Source organism: Oncorhynchus keta, chromosome 10, assembly GCF_023373465.1.
Source record: "Oncorhynchus keta strain PuntledgeMale-10-30-2019 chromosome 10, Oket_V2, whole genome shotgun sequence".
NCBI lineage: Eukaryota > Metazoa > Chordata > Actinopteri > Salmoniformes > Salmonidae > Oncorhynchus > Oncorhynchus keta.
In genome coordinates, this window is record NC_068430.1 from 40,677,420 (window position 1) to 40,697,205 (window position 19,786).

The window sequence follows — 19,786 nt, forward strand, 5'->3', positions numbered from 1 at the left end:
TCATTTAGGCAGGTTACCATAGGGACATGGTGGTCTTCTTAAAACATGTTGGTATTACAGACTTGGACAGGCAGAGGTTGAAAATGTTAGTGAAAACACTTGCCAGTTGGTCAGCGCATGCTCACAGTACACGTCCTGGTAATCCGTCTGGTCCTGCGGCCTTGTGAATGTTGACCTGTTTAAGGTTTTACTCACATCGGCTGCGGAGAGCGTGATCACACAGTCGTCCAGAACAGCTGGTGCTCTCATGCATGTTTCAGTGTAATTTGCCTCGAAGCGAGCATAGAAGTAATTTAGCTCGTCTGGTAGGTTCATGTTACTGGGCAGCTCTCGGCTGCACATCCCTTTGTAGTCTGTAATGGTTTACAAGCCCTGCCACATCCGATGAGCGTCAGAGCCGGTGTAGTACGATTCGATCTTAGTCCTGTATTGACGCTTTGCCTGTTTGATGGTTCGTGGGAGGACAAAGCGGGATTTCTTATAAGCTTTCGGGTTAGAGTCCCGCTCCTTGAAAGTGGTAGCTCTAGCCTTTAGCTCAGTGCGGATGTTGCCTGTAATCCATGGCTTCTAGGTGGGGTATGTACGTACGGTCACTGTGGGGACGACGTCATCGATGCACTTATTGATGAAGCCAATGACATGGTGTACTCCTCAATGCCATCGGAAGAATCCCGGAACATCTTCCAGTCTGTGTGAGCATAACAGTCCTGTAGCATAGCATCTGCTTCATCTGAACATTTTAAAAATTACCAAGTCTCTGGTGTTCCAGCCCTAATTTTTGCTTGTAAGCAGAAAACAGGAGGATAGAATTATGGTCAGATTTGCCAAATGGAGGGTGAGGGAGAGCTTTGTACGCATCTCTTTGAGTGGAGTAGAGGTGGTCTATAGTTTTGTTTCCCTCTGATTGCACATTTAACATGCTGATAAAAATTTGGTTAAACGGATTTAAGTTTCCCTGCATTTAGGTCCCCGGCCACTAGGAGTGCTGCCGCTGGATGAGCTTTTTCATGTTTGCTTATGGCGGAATACAGCTCATTGAGTGTGTCCTCAGTGCCAGCATCGGTCTGTGGTGGTATGTAGACAGCTATGAAAAATACTGATGAAATCTCTCTTGGTAGATAGTGTGGTCTACAGCTTATCATGGGATACTCTACCTCAGGCGAGCAAAACCTAGAGACTTCCTTGGATATCGTGCACCAGCTGTTGTTTACAAATATACAAAGTCCGCCCCCCCTTGTCTTACCAGACGCCGCTGTTCTATCCTGCTGATAAAGCGTATAACCAGCCAGCTGTATGTTGATAATGTCGTCTTTTAGCCATGACTCCGTGAAGCATAAGATATTACCGTTTTTTAATGTCCTGTTGGTAGTTTAATCTTCCTCGTATGTCGTCTAATGTAATTTTCCAATGATTGCATGTTAGCTAGTAGAACAGAAGTCAGTGTGGGTTTATTCGATTGCATATGAAATCTCTTCACGCAAATAACAGGGATTTGGGCCTGTTCCCGGGAAAGCAGTATGTCCTTAGGAGCGCGTAAAACATCAGCCATCTTCTTACGGCGCCATGAGCCAATTAGTTGTGTTGTGACACGGTAGGGGTGGAATAGCCCTATTTTGTAAAAAAACAAGTCCATATTATGGCAAGAACAGCTCAAATAAGCAAAGAGAAACGACAGTCCATCATTTCTGTAAGGCATGAAGGTCAGTCAATCTGGAAAATGTCAAGAACTTTGAAAGTTTCTTCAAGTGCAGTCGCAAAAACCATCAAGCACTATGATGAAACTGGCTCTTATGAGAACTGCCACAGGAAAGGAAGAGTTAACCGCACCTCAGAAATTGCAGCCAAAATAAGTTCTTCACAGAGTTCAAGTAACAGACACATCTCAACATCAACTGTTCAGAGGAGATTGCGTGAATCAGGCCTTCATGGTCGAATTGCTGCAAAGAAACCACTACTAAAGGACACCGATAAGAAGAAGAGACTTGCTTGGGCCAAGGAACAGCAATGGACATTAGACCAGTGGACATCTGTCCTTTCCAAATTTGAGATTTTTGGAACAGATGATCTCCGCATGTGTGGTTCCCTCCGTGAAGCATGGAGGTGGAGGTGTGATGGTGTGGGGGTGCTTTGCTGGTGACACTGTCAGTGATTTATTTAGAGGCACACTTAACCAGCATGGCTATCACAGAATTGTGCAGCAATACGCCATCCTGCCTGGTTTGTGCTTAGTGAGACTATCATTTGTTTTTCAACAGGACATTGACCCAAAACACACCAGGTTGTGTAAGGGCTATTTGTCCAAGGAGAGTGATAGAGTGCTGCTTCAGATGGCCTGGCCTCCACAGTCACCCGACCTCAACCCAATTTAGATGGTTTGGGATGAGTTGGACCGCAGAGTGAAGCAAAAGCAGCCAACAAGTGCTCAGCATATGTGGGAATTCCTTCAAGACTGTTGGAAAAGCATTCCAGGTGAAGCTGATTGAGAGAATGCCAAGATTGTGCAAAGCTGCCATCAAGGCAAAGGGTGGCTACTTTGAAGAATCTCAAATATAAAATATATTTTGATTTGTTTAACACTTTCTTTGTTACAACATGATTCCACATGTGTTATTTCATGGTGTTGATGTCTTCACTATTATTCTACAATGTAGCAAATAGTAAACATAAAGAAAAACCTTTGAATGAGTAGTTGTGTCCAAACTTTTGACTGGTACTGTATTTATACTGTATATTGTTTCCTGATCTTTGTTATATCCCTCATATATAGGACAGACATTTCAGAAGAAGTTTCCTTTAGATTTTTTGGGGGGGACTATCTGTTGTTCCATGCGGTGAATCTGTTATTTCATGCATTTGTATGAACTAATAGCAGTAAGGCCAAATAACATTTTTCATAAAATAATTGTTTTATGTATTTTTTTGATACTTCAAAGGGTCTTAAAATTCTAAATCAAATAGCAAAATGATCCTTGGTATGACCTTCTTAAAACAGAATACTTTTTCAGAAATTGATTCTACATTGTTTAGGGAGCATGGTGAAGGAGCCACTTATTTAGTTCAGCAGTAGTTGAACAGTCGTCCCTCTGCACACTTAAATGGTCATTTGAATAAGATCGTGTGGATTGATTAGGTCGGAACTACTTTTTCCTGTTGATACAAGCCCTTGTAACTCCATCTATCTTACTGGGCTGTGAGTGATGAGTCATGCGTCTCAGATCAGATCTAGCCTGAGTCACAAAATGTCAGAAGTAGTGTTACAGATTTCTCTGCAGGTTACAGAAATCAGGACTTCAGCCTGGCAGCCTGTGATAAAATAATAATATCATTCAGCTTACCCCGCACTCTCTTGACTCTCTCTCCTAGCTTCTTTCAGTAGCTTCATGTGCTATCTGTCTGTTTATCCACATAGAATAACTATCTCTCTAGTCTATGGATTGGCTGCACCACTTTTTGATTGACAAAATACAAGCATTTGGCTGCATCTGCAAATCTGTGTATGCGACCAATAAACGTTGATTTCTAGCCTACTTTGTATCTTAGTTAATAGAAACGATTTAGAGTAAATGTGTTCTTTAACTGCCTGATACCACTTTGGAATCAGTGTGACCCAATCTGTTTTGTTCTCATTTAATGAAAAATCACTCCAAAGATATTTTGGATTGATTTTTTTAAACCAGGCAAGTCATTTAAGAACACATTTTTATTTTGAATGATGGACTAACGGGGAACAGTGGATTAACTGCCTTGTTCAGTGGCAGAACAACAGATTTTTTTTTACCTTGTCAGTTCGGGGATTTGATCTAGCAACCTTTTGATTAGTGGCCCAACACTCTAACCACTAGGCTATCTGCCGATATGGCATTGACCAGGTTCTATTTGCCATATGTCTTTAGCGCTACTTATCTGCCTGCCTGCACCTCAAAAGACTGAGGACAAACATTTCAAACTATTGTATTGTTCCTACAGTTCACCAAACAGTCTCACCGCTGGGAGCAATAACAGTCACTGTTCATGTCTCCTTCCTTTTCTTTGGAAAGAATGGAATATAAGAGACTGCAGTTCACGCACTTTCAAACTTATCATCCTGGATCCCATTCCCCGCTCTGCCTCATCTCTCTAGACCCTGAAGACCTCACAGGAGCAAATAACATGCATTATAATACACTGACAGGGAGGAGAGGATATCTTTGGTGGGATAAGAGGAGGGCGCAGGTTGCATTTACTCATCGGCTCGACCCAATGGAGTCTATGTAGCCTGAAGAGGTGCTATTGATTTTTATTTTCAAGCCCTCTCTCTCTCTTTCTTTTTTTTCTCTCGGGAAGAGTAATGTCTGTCTTTGTCTTTTTCACTCTTTACTCTCTAACTTTTTACTTGTACTTATGATGAACTTATGAAGTAATGTGACCTGCTCTTACACAAGTTTAGAGAATGTGTCTATGATGTATTGTTTTCTCTTCTATCTTTAAGGTAAATAACGTAATCTAGATTTTATAGTATTGGTATTTGTATCCATTACGGAGTCCTTATACTTCAGTGTCCATGTCTCTGTAGGACCCCAATGTTCACCTTTGACCTGAACGCCTCTGTGGGAGATGTGGCATGGTCTCCTTACTCCTCCACTGTCTTCGCTGCAGTCACCACTGATGGCAAGGTATGTAACCAATTAGAGGCAAAGAGACCAAGGCATGTCCTCTCACTCAAAAGTTGTTTTTATAAAACTCCATCAAGGCCAATGTAGTCAAAACGTTGTTAACGAACAAAACCTTAAATCACTTTTTTTGAGGAGCAGCAAACGGTGAATGGACATAAATGTCTGTCTGTCTATCTTAATTTCTTCCGAAAAATATGTTTAACACAATGACTCTTATATGGCTAAGAGGTAACAAACAACCTATATTACAAGAGTATCCCTTGCTGAAGACATGGTCTGCATCAAAAAGAAAGAAATCAATAAAGCATTGCCATTGCAGGTTTGATTGAGTCTGTCCCAGAGTCATTTGTACTACAGCACTCTCCAAGTATTTTGTTCTGTTTATCTCGGTGTCTGTTGTTAGTGCGCCAGCCAGCTGTTGTCATTGGTCTACTGACGTGATTGGTCTTCAGTGGCTTGGCCGGTCCATTGATGCGGGAGTAGCTGTGGAGGTTGTCATCTCTCTGGCCTGCCTGGGAGTTCATCACATTCTCCTGTCTCTCTCTCTCTCTCTCTCTCTCTCTCTCTCTCTCTCTCTCTCTCTCTCTCTCTCTGTGTGTGTGTCTTTCTGTCTCTCTTTCTATTTTGCCTGTCATGTGAAATTAAGGAAATTAGTGCCGATGAACAATGTGACGATGCGCTATGAACCATCTGCTCTGTCACTTTGTCTGCAAACAGACAGATTAGAAAACTCTGCGGTGTGCATGGTGTCTGATATGGCTGAAAACTGAGTCCTGTACTCCAGGGGTTTGGGCCTCCCCAGTCCCCCACAGACAGGGAACGATATGGTTCACTGATAAAGACAGTCAAAAGGATGCAATAGCCTACATAAAAAATCTAATTCACAAAACATGTATCCAGAAAATACTAAACACAAACACAACAGTAGCCTCAATAATGGCAAATAATTACTGAAATCCAGTTACCTCAACATTTGATGGATAAATAGTTACTGTAGAAATGGAAAAGGCCACATTCACGTAACCAAAGAGATACCTTCCATTAACACTATACCTTTATCTCATTCTCAGCAATGTCAAATGAAATACACTGACAGCCATAACAACACAATTATTATTGAAAGGAATTACACTCATTTATATTCCCTAGATTCAACTATAAAGAAGAATAGAGACTTCCCAATTGTATGATATGACCATTTATTGACCTGTTTTGTATCTAATCCAGTTCCGAGCTGCTAGAAAACTGTCTATGGCATAGCCTAGATTTTGTCTTTCAAGCAGTTTCACAGCAACATCAGTTTCTAAGCAGACAGACCAGAATATGAAATATTCTCGGTTAAGGTTGAAACTGTCACAATACAACCATTCGTTTTTTGTTCTATACAGTACCACTTGTCTAATGACTGCTACAATTAGTATCATTTGGATTATATTTATAGTCATTCATAGTTGTCTCATTGAGATGAAAAATCCCTATTATAAGTGATAGCAAACCTAGAGGTCAACGGCACCCCTTCTTTAGAATGTCACCGCTGGCTATGTGGGCTGCTTGCTTCGTCACTCCCGCTAATGACCAAAATACTCCCTCTACACTGTGTGTGTGTGTGTGTGTGTTGGTTGACATGTATTTACTGATGAATGGACCAATTTTCAGTGATGCTAAAATGTCAGGAGAGGCAAGCTTTTCCTGTCAGAGTCATTTGAATAACAAGACATCGCGCACACACACACACTCTCTCAGTGTTGCGCAAACACTGGTACGAACACCAGATGGTCCGAGTTGCATCCCCACTGAGAATCTCTCTCGCTTGCCTTGCTGATTTGGTTTGTCACTCAGAGGTTCCCAGCTGGAATAGATGAGGATGGAACAACATGCGCAACTCAATTTCTTGAGAGAATATCGCGTATATTTTTCTATAAAAGACAGTATGAGTCAGCTTTCACACTCATTCCAAAAGGCAGCAGGTTCAAACATATTTCTGTTCTCCACCATCCCACATTGTATTGCTTTTCAGGTTTGACCAAATGACTCCCCTTGCATTTGCATGAGATAATCTCCCGAACTTTCTATATATCTTTTGCTTTTTTTCCTCAGGTTCATACCTTTGACCTTAGCATCAACAAATATGAGGCCATCTGCCAGCAGCCGGTGGTGGCCAAGAAAAAGACTAAGCTGACTCACATTGAGTTTAACCCCGTCTACCCCATCATCATCGTGGGAGACGACCGAGGATATGTTACCAGCCTCAAGCTCTCGCCTAACCTGCGCAAAAAACCCAAGGTAAGAGCCTACAGAGCCCAGCAACGCTGGAGCTGTGTCAGCAACTCTTAGCATGGTCATTTGGTATGTTAAAAAAGCAGCCTTTCTTTGTTGGAATGGTGTGAGCACACCCCAACGAGAGAATGGTGTAGGTGTGTACCAGTCATTTAAAAACATTAATTGAAGTAAGCCGTTAATTGGCCAGCTCATTGTCCATGAGGAAATAGCAGGCTTTTCTTAAACAGTTTGTTTGAGATATTGAGATACAAGTTTGAGGTTTTTGAAGTGTTTTGTTTCTCTAATTTATGTTTTGGCCACAAATACAGGTATAGGGTGAGTCAATAACATTATTTGTGTGTTAGTTAACAGAAAATTAACTTTTAAAAGTGAGATTTCCACTGGACAGTTAGTTTAACAATCAAGCGCTAGTTTACCATGGATGTGTTGACTCAACAGGAAGCCATGGCACCCTATTGCCTATATTAGTATTTTGGACCAAAAGTAGTGCAGTATATATGGGAATAGGGTGCCATTTTGGATACTTTAGATCTTTAGACCCATTTTCAGAAAGGAAAGCTAGCTCACAGTGCCACTGATGATGAAAAAACGATTAGATAAGCAGTGCTCTAATGATGAGCAGTAGTTCAGTGTTTACTGATTTCAACAAAGTGAGATGAGAGTTTTTCCCCTCCTTGGAAACAAGAAGATGCAGTTTCTTCACTTCCTGATGACTTGATCTCAATGGGCCGGCCATCGATCGGGGACTAAATTGTTCATTGCCAGCCGCTGCGTAGCCGGCCCTTGTCACATGCATTTCTCATAAAGGAAAAACCTCATTTATAATCATTGGTGTGTCTAGCTGCCATAAAACACCATTGATTGAAGGCCTTTGTGCATTTGTTTATTTTCACCTCTGGAGGCTCAAGTGAAAATGGATTGAGTGATATTTTATTACAGTATGGGATTGTTTGTGGCAGATATCCATTTGAGGGCAGAGCGTTCAGCCTTTTAAGGTGCTTATGTTCATTTTCATACTCTCCGTATGAATTATTTGATAGTTGAGTAAGGCCACGTATTTTTCAGTCACTTATAATTTCATGTCATGCTGACGCATGGCCTTTCTTCAAGGAACACACTTGTTTGCATCTCAGTGCTACAATGAGACAGCAAAATGACTTCCAAAGCCAAATGCTTCTAATTGGCATCAACAATGCTCCGATAGACGAGCAGAGTATACTAAATGACAAATCACATTTCAGAGGGCGTGCGGTTATCGTGTCAAAGATGATTCACTTCCTTCGTAGCTTGAAATGACTACACTCTGCTCGCGTCATCGGTGTACTACTTGTACATTCTGTGTTTTTCATTTGAGTGGGGGAAACTTTACTATTCATCTGTGGCTGTATCCCACTCTAGATATGCATCTGGCCTTTGCATTATTCATACAGGTCTGTTGTTGTTCTACACAGCTGGGAACAGATCAAATGATTCATCCTCAGCAATGCCCACACCCAACGCATAATGCAATAAATAACACTGTTCTGTTGTCTCTGCTACTCTCTCCTCTAGGCCTCGAGACACACACACACCTCTTTCTTCCCCCTCCTCTCTTTACGCTAAGTGCTTACACATAGGCCTTTGTACAATGTAAACAGTTGATTGAATCACGTGTATAGTATGTGTGGTTCAACATGGGACTACCACTCTCTCTCCCCAACTCTGTCCAATTAGCTTTGGTTGCACATCGTGAAGTAGTTGTTTGTTTGTTCATCTGTTTAGTTAGAGAATCCGTTTCTAAATGATCGTTGTACTGTGGTGAGAATAGATATATTCTCAGTTTCAGTTCTTGTTCCCTCTTGATGGCTCCACTGGAGAACATGGGGGTTAGGGTCCGGGCAATTCACGGAGTAAAACCAATTTGACACGGGAGCCTTCAGCTGTTCCCATCTTATTAGTCACACTCCCGTTGTACCCTCTGATAGTGGTGGCTAATGAGGTGTGGTGTTTATAATCACTGTGCGCTCAGTAACCACAGGCCAAGAGAAGGAGTCTCTGACATAAAGGACAACACGGACATCGGGCGTCAAGTCACGGCATATTAATTACACTCATTTTGGGGGTTAGCCACGGCTGTAGTTCTGGTACACGTCAGAGCATTTAACAGTTGGACTCTGATGTTTCTCAGTGACTAAATTAATCATTCATGGGAATCGTTGGTGTTGATGAGACCCGAGTTCTAAGCCAAGTTATATAGTTGAGGGCAAACATTTATCTGTCCAACTTCATCCCCAGCACAGCACCCTCCAGATATTTATTTAGGAGCATTGTGACAACCAGCCTCTCCCCTCCTTCTCCCGTGGCTGTCCAAAGCCACTGACAGTGAAAAGACAAAGCCTGCCCAAAACTCAATCTGTTGCCCCAGGACACAGCAGAGACATCTCTTCCTTTATATATATATATATATATTTTTTTTTTTTTACTCAGACACATTCAAAACCTCCCTCGACCCAAATTTGTGTTCACCAGTTGAGAATCGCTGGAGTAAAAGTCACATGGATCTCGGTCATTGAGGATAGGCTAGGCTGTGTATTATATATATTGTCACGACTTCCGCCGAAGTTGGCTCACCTGCCTGTTCGGGCGGTGCTCGGCGGTCGTCGTCACCGTCCTACTAGCAACTACCGATCCCTTTTTCGTTTGTCTGTTGGTTTGTCTTATTAGTTTCACCTGTGTGTATTTTAGTTTAATTAGCTTCCCTATAAGTAGTAGGTTGTTCCGCCCTTGTTTTGTGTGGGATTGTTTTTTTTGTTACTCTGTTGGATGTGATTTTCATGTGTGTATTCCTCGGACTGTTTGGTCCTGTGTTTGGGCTGGTCTGTTCTATGCGCCCTGTATGTTGGCGTGACCGCTTTTTTGGCCGGATAATAAATACTGAACCCTGCTCTCTGCGCCTGATTCCAACCCACCACTCCTAGTATCCTGTGACATATATACAGTGGGGCAAAAAAAGTATTTAGTCAGCAACCAATTGTGCAAGTTCTCCCACTTAAAAAGATGAGAGAGGCCTGTAATTTTCATCATAGGTACACTTCAACTATGACAGACAAAATGAGAAAAGAAATTCCAGAAAATCACATTGTAGGATTTTTTATGAATTTATTTGCAAATTATGGTCAACCTGGTATGCGCCCAGGTAGGACGTCAGGTGTCGCCCCTAGAGGAGGGTGAGGGGAGTACTTTCACGCCCTGATCTGTTTCACCTGTCTTTGTGATTGTCTCCACCCCACTCCAGGTGTCACCCATCTTTCCCATGATACCCTGTGTATGTATACCTGTGTTCTCTGTTTTGTCTGTTGCCAGTTCGTCTTGTTTGTCAGGCTTACCAGCATTCGTCCTGTCAGCTCCTGTCTTTTCCCAGACTTTTTTTTCTCTCGCCCTCCTGGTTTTTGACCCTTGCTTGTCCTGACCCTGAGCCTGCCTGCCTGCTGTCATGTACCTTTGCCTCTGTTGCTATAATAAACGTTGTTACTTCGACACAGTCTGCATCTGGGTCTTACCTTATCCTGATTTCAAGTAAAAGTGAATGTCACCCAGTAAAATACTACTATTAAGTAGTATTAGTCCAAATGTATTTGGTTTTAAATATACTTAAGTATCAAAATTAAAAGTATTAATCATTGCAAATAGCTTATATTAAGCAAACCAGATGGAACAATTTTCTTGTTTGTATTTATTTACAGATAGCCAGGGGCACACTCCAACACTCAGACATCATTTACAAACAAAGCATGTGTTTAGTGAATCCGCAAAATCTGAGGCAGTAGGGATGATAAGTGCGTGAATTGGACCATTTTCCTGTCCTGCTAAGCATTGAAAATGTAATGAGTAATTTGTGTGTCAGGGAAAATGTATGGAGTAATAAGTACATTATTTTCTTTAGGAATGTAGTGAAGTAAAGGTGAAAGTTGTCAAAAATATAAATAGTAAAGTACATATTTTTTATTTTTACATATACCCCCAAAAATTATTTATTGTAGTACATTAATGTATTTTTACTTTAGTACTTTACATCACTGTGACTAAAATCCAGGAAGAACAAGTGTAGACATGATAATGATCCTACATTTTTTTAAATTTAATTTAACATCTTAACAATTTTTCTTCAATCACGGTATTATTAGCAGAGGTATTTAGCGAATTTGGTTGATTTTGTGATCACAAACCAGTGACCTTAACATTATTCATAAAAAATATTGGCAAAATTGAATTATTGACAATGAAAAATGTTTGACTGTTGTCATATTATTGGTACATTTACTATCAATATAGCATCAAAAATAGTTTTCCAGCTTGCATTTTGGCAAAACATTATTCGCAATGTCAATATTGGATTGCGACTGAGACAACCTGGTTAAATTTGGGTCCCGAGGCAAAACCAATTGAGAACCACTGTTCTACAGTATATCTATCTGCATGCCCTGTAACGTTGCACCCTCCTGAACAAGCCCCTGATTTAGGAGCCTATGCGTATTATTAGTCTGCAATGCAGTACTGGGGTCTCATCTATATGCATAACCTCTCAACATTGAGAGAAATCCTATTGAAATAGGTAGGACAAGTGCCATGATTTGAAGATCTCTGTCCCATGCATGCCGACAAGATAAGCTCCCCCTCTGTAAAAGCTTTCTAAAAAAGGTTATGAATGACATGTCTTTTTTTTTCAAGGCCAGTCAGCTATCTACTCACTGTACCACTGCCTAAATCAGGTCATCCACTACAGCATCAAGTCATCTGTAGCATTTTTGCAAAATATATTTTTGTAGTCTGTGAATATTGCAGCGCTCTGTCACTGAATTTCCATAAATTCAATATTAGATAAGGAGGAGGTACTTGATGTCCTCCCAGGGAGAAATGATGAACCTCCAGAACAGCATGGGAGAAGTGCCAGGTGGCCACATTACCACCGGACACCATGTTGGACCACTTCCTTTACCTCTTGTTGGCCACGTTTGAAGTCAACAATGGATGAGTTTTAACTGCCAATAACACATTCCATATTGGAAGTTGCACGCTCTGCAAGTCTGCCCTTTTCTCATTTCTTAGTCTCCGGAAAGAAAGGCTTTTATTGGATTGCAATTTCTCCAGGTCTTTTATCTTGCCTTTGTTTACCATCCCTTCCTTCCCAGCTTGTTTTCAGTGTATGTTTTTCTTCATTAAAGGTCAAGTTGTTTCCCCTGCAGTATTTAACATGTGTGCTACTGTGTCTCTCACCAGGAGAAGAAGGGTCAGGAGCTGCCCAAGGGGCCTGAGGTGGAGATCGCCAAGATGGAGAAGCTGCTGAGTTTACTGCGGGAGCCAGAGAACAGCAATGCTTAGAAACTATGACAACACCATGCAGGACTGTAGTCGCCCACTATTTTTACTACTGCACTCCAGTTATAAACCCACCGCCACCATCATGCCTTATTACTACTGTCTTCTGTCTTCTAAAGCTGCATACTAAAGCCACCGTTCCTTCCCATGTTGAAGTATAGTGCGGTCTATTGAATCTGTGCAATCTAGCCTACTGTTTTTCTCACTCTTGCGCTGTGCACTATACTAAACATATATATAGTCAGTGTGCAACCAGAAACGTCTCCTTTACCTGATGCGGCAAAACCACTCAAGCTTTGGGTTATATTTTCTTTGTTTTGGAAAACAGAGTTACTCAGTTTGTTTGGAAATATTCATAAAAAATATTTATCATTCCAATGTCTGGCACGTCTTGTTATTTTTGTTGTGAAGGGGAAGAGATGCTATGTCCTCATCAGAACAAGTCACATAATAGGAGTTGTAGGAGTGCTGTCCTACAACAATGTGTGGGCTGTCATTGACACTGTACCAAAGGAGGTTAGTACTGAGAGGACCACATTTTAAGAGGACAAAGTGAACAAAGCCTCTAAGCTCCTTACATAACACTTAGTATGCTTCTCTCACAGACCACTGCTATGTATGAGTGACCATGACGCACACTCCACACAGCTCGCTGTTACCGTCAATACACACAGGCTTGTTTTTCTTTGCAAGAAAATGTCTGAAATTAGAAGCATTTAGAAGCTTTGGAGAAGTCCAATCATTCGGAGAAGTCTGGTCCAGTCCTCAGACACTCAAGGTTCTAGCCTCTTTGACTCCACATGAATTAACCTTGTGTTAAACCATGTGTCTTTGACCTCACTAAGTTGTGTGTGTGTGTGTGTGTGTGTGTGTGTGTGTGTGTGTGTGTGTGTGTGTGTAACACATTCAAGCCTGCATTCCGTTATACATGTCAGTACTATCAAAGACCAAGAAGATCAAAACGGACTGTAACAGTTGAGTTATTGATGCCAACTTGTCTCTGAGACACATTTTTAACTGTTACAGGTTGTTTCATTCATTCAGCTGCTGAAGTTAAGAGAAACAGTTATACTTTGATTTTTAAGAGGGCCAGTGGGTGCTGTCTGCTTGACAGTTGACATGCAGTTAGAGCCAATTTGTCTGGCACCCATTCCTCTACTAGCCAGTTGGCTAGTAGAGATCAGTCTATTCGGTCTACTATACAGGGGATCAGTCTATTCCTCTACTATACAGTACCTCCCGGAGCATTTAATATACGCTGTGGTGCTCACTCTCTCTAGCCGTCAGTCAGGAGGTCAGCAAGTACTTGTGTTCGCTGCTCTGTTGCGGCTGCCCAGCGGGAACAGCCAGCACTGGCACCCTCTCCTGGCTGGAGGGCACCTTGCAGGCCCTGTAGATGATGAGGAAGAGGACAAGGAGGAGGATGGCCACCAGGGCATTGCAGGCAATGGCCACCACAGCTGCCGTGGACAGCCCCAGTCTCTCCCCGGACTCCATGACACAAACCAAACAGGAGCTGAGTCAACTGAAACAAGTCACCCAACACTAGAGTGGGCTCTCTTTAACTGTAGTCTCAGCGTAAGAGTATATGGTGTGAATCTATTCAAATATCTGTGGGTGGGTAGACTGGCACCAACTAGAATGATTCTAGAGCTCTTGATGTTGTGATACTTGTGCAGGACAGATGATGTCAGTATGATATAATTTAAAGAATATATATATATATAGTTCCTCGACTCAAGCTCCCCATCAAAAATGTAACAACTGCTTTTAAGCTTTTAACTTGCTCCAAGGCTTCATCTTTGCTTTCATTCTTGTAATACTGAAGAACAACCTTTAAAATATTAATATATTAGAGTAAAGTATCAGTCCCAGAAAGCAGTCTATGCTTTCATTTTGGGGGAAAAAAATGTCATTCAACCCTCGATTAATTTCTTCTAATGATACAGCACTGTATATTGGAGAGATAATTTTATGTCCTATTGTTCTGAAATCTCTCTTTCTATTTCGTCTGGAGTAAGTCTTCACCACCGCCCCTGCTATGTCTCAGAGTCAATCAGGGCCCAGTCATCAGGACCCCAAGGGTCAAACCGCTGCAGCTGGCTCTCCATGATGATGATCCACAGTGACGTTGGTACATCCTGGACATATGTGTGAGGCAGACGGCTCTCCGCAGGTTGGCTACAACGGTTGGCTTTACAGTGGTTGCCCTGCAACAGAAAACATTTGAGAAATGTTAGGAGGTGGAGAAAAAAAGCCTGTCAGAAAACAAATATATTTTTGATGCACAACGCAGTCCGTTCATTGTAGCCTTTAGACATTCCGTATTGCTTGTTTTGTCCCACTTACATGTAACATCTGCTCCCTTATCTGTAAATGATCCACTCAGCAACTTTACATCCCTGGGACATACCACATTCTGATGTTCTGAATGCAGATTATGAGTAGTGAAATTGGAAAGCTGCTCTTATGCTCTTAACATTTGCATTCCTATGCATTTTTATAAATGTTCTTGAAAAGCATCATAAAGCATGTATTAGGTAACATTTGTTTACATAGAGGGCATCACAAATTGCACCATGTTTCATATATAGTGCACTACTACTATGTGCCGGGCATATTGTTAAGCACTATGAAGGGGAATATGGTGCCATTTGGGACGCAGGCATACTGTACATATGTTCTTACACATGATTTATATTTAGCACATTTGTTTTAGGGTTGTCACTATACCAGTATCGTGATACTACGATACCTGATTTTCCAGGGCAAAAAGGAAAACATGAAGCAGACCCCATTCTTTGGTCCTTTAAAAAACCTACTGTATGTAAAATATTGTGTGCTATACAGTGCCTTGCAAAAGTATTCATCCCCTTTGGCATTTTTCCTATATCGTTGCATTACAATCGGTAATTTAAATCGATTTTTATGTGGATTTCATGTAATGGACATACACAGAATACTCCAAATTGGTGAAGTGAAATGAAAAGAATGACTTGTTTCAAAAAATTCAAATAATGCATGTGTATTCACCCCCTTTGCTAAGACCCTAAATAAGATCTGGTGAAACCAATTACCTTCAGAAGTCACATAATTAGTTAAATTTCAAAGGTCCACCTGGTGCAATCTGATCTGTCACATGATCTCAGTATATATACACCTGTTATGAAAGGCCAGAGAGTCTGCAACACCACTATGCAAGGGGCACCACCAAGCAAGCGGCACCATGAAGACCAAGGAGCTCTCCAAACAGATCAGGGACAAAGTTGTGGAGAAATACAGATCAGGGTTGGGTCATAAAAAAATATCAGAAACTTTGAACATCCCATGGAGCACCATCAAATCCATTATTTAAAAAAATGGAAAGAATATGGCACCACAACAAACCTGCCAAGAGAGGGCCGCCCACCAAAACTCACAGACCAGGCAAGGAGGGCATTAATCAGAGAGGCAACAAAGGGACCAAAGACAACCCTGAAGGAGCTGCAAAGCTCCACAGCAGAGAGTATCTGTCCATAGGACCACAAAGCTGTACACTCCACAGAGCTGGGCTTTACGGAAGAGGGGTCAGAAAAAGCCAATGCTTGAAGAAAAGAATAAGCAAACACGTTTGGTGTTTGCCAAAAGGCATGTGGGAGACTCCCCAAACATATGGAAGAAGGTACTCTGGTCAGATGAGAAAAAAATGTAGCTTTTTGGCATCAAAGAAAACGCTATGTCTGGGGCAAACCCAACACCTCTCATCACCCTGAGAACAACATCCCACAGTGAAGCATGGTGGTGGCAGCATCATGCTGTGGGGATGTTTTTCCATCGGCAGGGAAACTGGTCAGAATTGAAGGAATGATGGATGGAGCTAAATACAGGGGCATTCTTGAAGGAAACATGTTTCAGTCTTCCAGAGATTTGAGACTGGGACGGAGGTTCACCTTCCAGCAGTTGCTAAAGCAACCCACAACTGGTTTAAGGGGAAACGTTTTAAATTTATTGGAATGGCCTAGTCAAAGCCCAGACCTCAATCCAATTGAGAATCTGTAGTATGACTTAAAGATTGCTTTACACCAGCGGAACCCATCCAACTTGAAGGAGCTGGAGCAGTTTTGCCTTGAAGAATGGGCAAAAATCCCAGTGGCTAGATGTGCCAAGCTTATAGAGACATACCCCAAGAGACTTGCAGCTGTAATTGCTGCAAAAGGTGGCTCTACAAAGTATTGACTTTGGGGGGTGTATAGTTATGCACACTCAAGTTCAGTTTTTTTGTCTTATTTCTTGTTTGTTTCACAATCAAAAATATTTTGCATCTTCAAAGTGGGAGGCATGTTGTGTAAATGAAATGATACAAACCCCCCAAAAATCTGTTTTAGTTCCAGGTTGTAAGGCAACAAAATAGGAAAAATGTGAAGGGGGTTAATTCTTTAGAAAGCCACTGTAGCTTGGAAAAGGAACACGAATCTTGGGGACAACGTAAGGATGCTTGTTTCCAACATTTTTCTCAGGAAATCTAGTCCTCTTCATGTTTCGTTTCCTTGCCACGATTTTGCGAGTATGGTATCGTGACAACCCTATTTTGTTTACCTGTACATTTTTTATTTCAAGCTTGAAATGCTTTAGCAGATATTCCATGGCTAGATACTAGTGGCAGGGAGATGCATGGGAGTGTAGTTTTCAGAATAAGTTTAACGGTTGACTCCATGACATCATCATACACAGTGGGGCAACTTCCTGCTTACGGACCTCAACAACAACATAATATTTCAAGAAGTGACACAATTTTCACCCTGCCTTGAGGGCACGCCCCCAACACAAAGCAGGAAGAAAAATGATTTTAACAAAGGATACAAATAAAGAGTTTGGAGGGAGAGATGAGGAAGAAAATAGGTTCAGATACAAAGATAATCTATTGTGCAACAAACACATGCGTGCTCGGACATACACACACCTACCGACCGTTACTGTAAAACAGATACTCACACTTATCCACTATTAAACCGCAATGTGCTAGAGCCGGATCATATACAGTGCCTTCGGAAAGTACTCAGACCCCTTGACCTTTTCCACATTTTGTTACGTTACAGCCTTCTTCTAAAATGTATTAACACGTTTTTTTTCCCTCATCAATCAACACACAATAACCCAGAATGACATTGCCAAAAGAAAATTTTGCTAATTTATAAATAACCATTCACTCAGTAATTTTACGTAAGTATTCAGACCCTTTACTTAGTACTTTGTTGGAGTACCTTTGGCAGCAATTACAGCCTCAAGTCTTTTTCTGTATGTCACTACAAGCTTGGCACACTTGTATTTGGGGAGTTTCTCCCATTCTTCTCTGCAGATCCTCTCAAGCTCCGTCAGGTTGGATGGGGAGCATCGCTGCACAACTATTTTCACGTCTCTCCAGAGATGTTCGATCGGGTTCAAGTCCGGGCTCTGTCTGGGCCACACAAGGACATTGAGACTTGTGCTTATGGTCATCAGCTTCCTATTTCTCAACAAGGCATCCTTCATTCATGCTGCCAAACATGCTGCCAAACATGACTATCCTATCGATCCTTGACTTCACGATGTCATTTATTAAATAGCTTCCAACGCTCTACTCAGCAAATTAGATGCAGTCTATCACAGTGCCATCCATTTTATCACCAAAGCCCCATATACTACCCACCACTGCAACCTCTATGCTCTCGTTGGCTGGCCATCACTTCATATCCGTCGCCAAACCCACTGGCTCCAGGTCATCTATAAGTCTTTGCTAGGTAAAGCCCCGACTTATCTCAGCTCACTGGTCACCATAGCAGCACCCACCCGTAGCACGCGCTCAAGCAGGTATATTTCACTGGTCACCCCCAAAGCCAACTCCTCCTTTGGCCACCTTTCCTTACAGTTCTCTGCTGTCAATGACTGGAATGAATTGCAAAAATCACTGAAACTGGAGACTCATATCTCCCTCACTAACTTTAAGCATCAGCTGTCAGAGCAGCTTACATATCATTGCACCTGTACATAGCCCATCTGTAAATAGCCCACCCAACTACCTCATCCCCATATTGTTTGTTTTTTGCTCCTTTGCACCCCAGAGTATATGTACCTGCACATTGATCTTCTGCACATCTATCACTCCAGTGTTTAATTGCTAAATTGTCATTATTTCGCCACTATGGCCTATTTATTGCCTTACCTCCCTAATCTTACTTAATTTGCACACACTGTATATAAACTTTTCTATTGTGTTATTGACTGTACGTTTGTTTATTCCATGTGTAACTCGGTGTTTTATGTTTCGCACTGCTTTGCTTTATCTTGGCCAGGTCTCAGTTGTAAATGAGAACTTATTCTCAACTGGCCTATCTGGTAAAATTAAAACTTATTTTAAAAAATTGTCCTGTTGGAAGGATCTTACTATACTTTGCTCTGTTCATCTTTCCCTCGATCCTGACTAGTCTCCCAGTCCCTGCCACTGTTAAACATCCACACAGCATGATGCTGCCACCACCATGCTTCACGTTAGGGATCGTGCCAAGTTTCTTCCAAACCTGACGCTTGGCATTCAGGCCAAAGGATGATCAATGGAAACAGGATGCACCTGAGCTCAATTTCGAGTCCCATAGCAAAGAGTCTGAATACTCACATAAATAAATAAAATTTAAAAAATACATTTGAAAAAATGTCTAAAAACCTTGTTTTTGGTTTGTCATTATGGGGTATTGTGTGTAGATTGTTGAGGAAAAAACATTTTAATCAATTTCAGAATAAGGCTTTAATGTAACAAAATGTGGAAAAAGTCAAGGGGTCTGAATACTTTCCAAATGCACTGTATATTTAAATATATGGCTCGGATAGAGCAGAGTTAGCCCTAATCCTTGCCACATTGTAGCAAAATAATGGTCTACTCTGACTTTAGCAGCAGAAGAAGATTATGCTGTGTGTGTGTGTGTGTGTGTGTGTGTGTGTGTGTGTGTGTGTGTGTGTGTGTGTGTGTGTGTGTGTGTGTGTGTGTGTGTGTGTGTGTGTGTGTGTGTGTGTGTGTCAATAACAGAAGAAAGCAGCTGCAGTAATCACCTGGGGTGGTCATTCCTGCAGAGCTGGCAAAGGATACACCGATAATTAAACAGGTGATTAGAAGGACTCACCAAGAAAAACATCCAAAATGATTCCTTTGAGGTAGAAAGGAGTTGGAGCACTCAACACAAAAGCATAAATGTATTTATTTTAGCTCACTTTAATCCATTGTACAGGATGCAAAATCAAATCAAATTTTATTTGTCACATACACATGGTTAGCAGATGTTATGTGTAGCGAAATGATTGTGCTTCTCGTTCCGACAATGCAGTAATAACCCACGAGTAATCTAACCTAACAATTCCTCAACTACTACCTTATACACACAAGTGTAAAGGAATAAAGAATATGTACATAAAGATATATGAATGAGTGATGGTACAGAACGGCATAGGCAAGATGCAGTAGATGATACCGAGTACAGTATATACATATGAGA

At 41.5% G+C, this 19,786-nt stretch overlaps 1 protein-coding gene across 1 annotated transcript in view; it reads left to right on the top strand.

Annotated features, from left to right (window-relative positions):
- Window positions 1–12,661, top strand: part of dnai1.2 (dynein, axonemal, intermediate chain 1, paralog 2) — a 28,003-nt gene extending 15,342 nt beyond the window's left edge. The window contains exons 18-20 of the mRNA XM_052527033.1: window positions 4,553–4,652; window positions 6,750–6,935; window positions 12,189–12,661. Coding sequence (XP_052382993.1) covers window positions 4,553–4,652; window positions 6,750–6,935; window positions 12,189–12,290 — 388 coding nt within the window. The 3' untranslated portion in view covers window positions 12,291–12,661. The remainder of the gene's footprint in view (window positions 1–4,552; window positions 4,653–6,749; window positions 6,936–12,188) is intronic.
- Window positions 12,662–19,786: the final 7,125 nt, after the last annotated feature.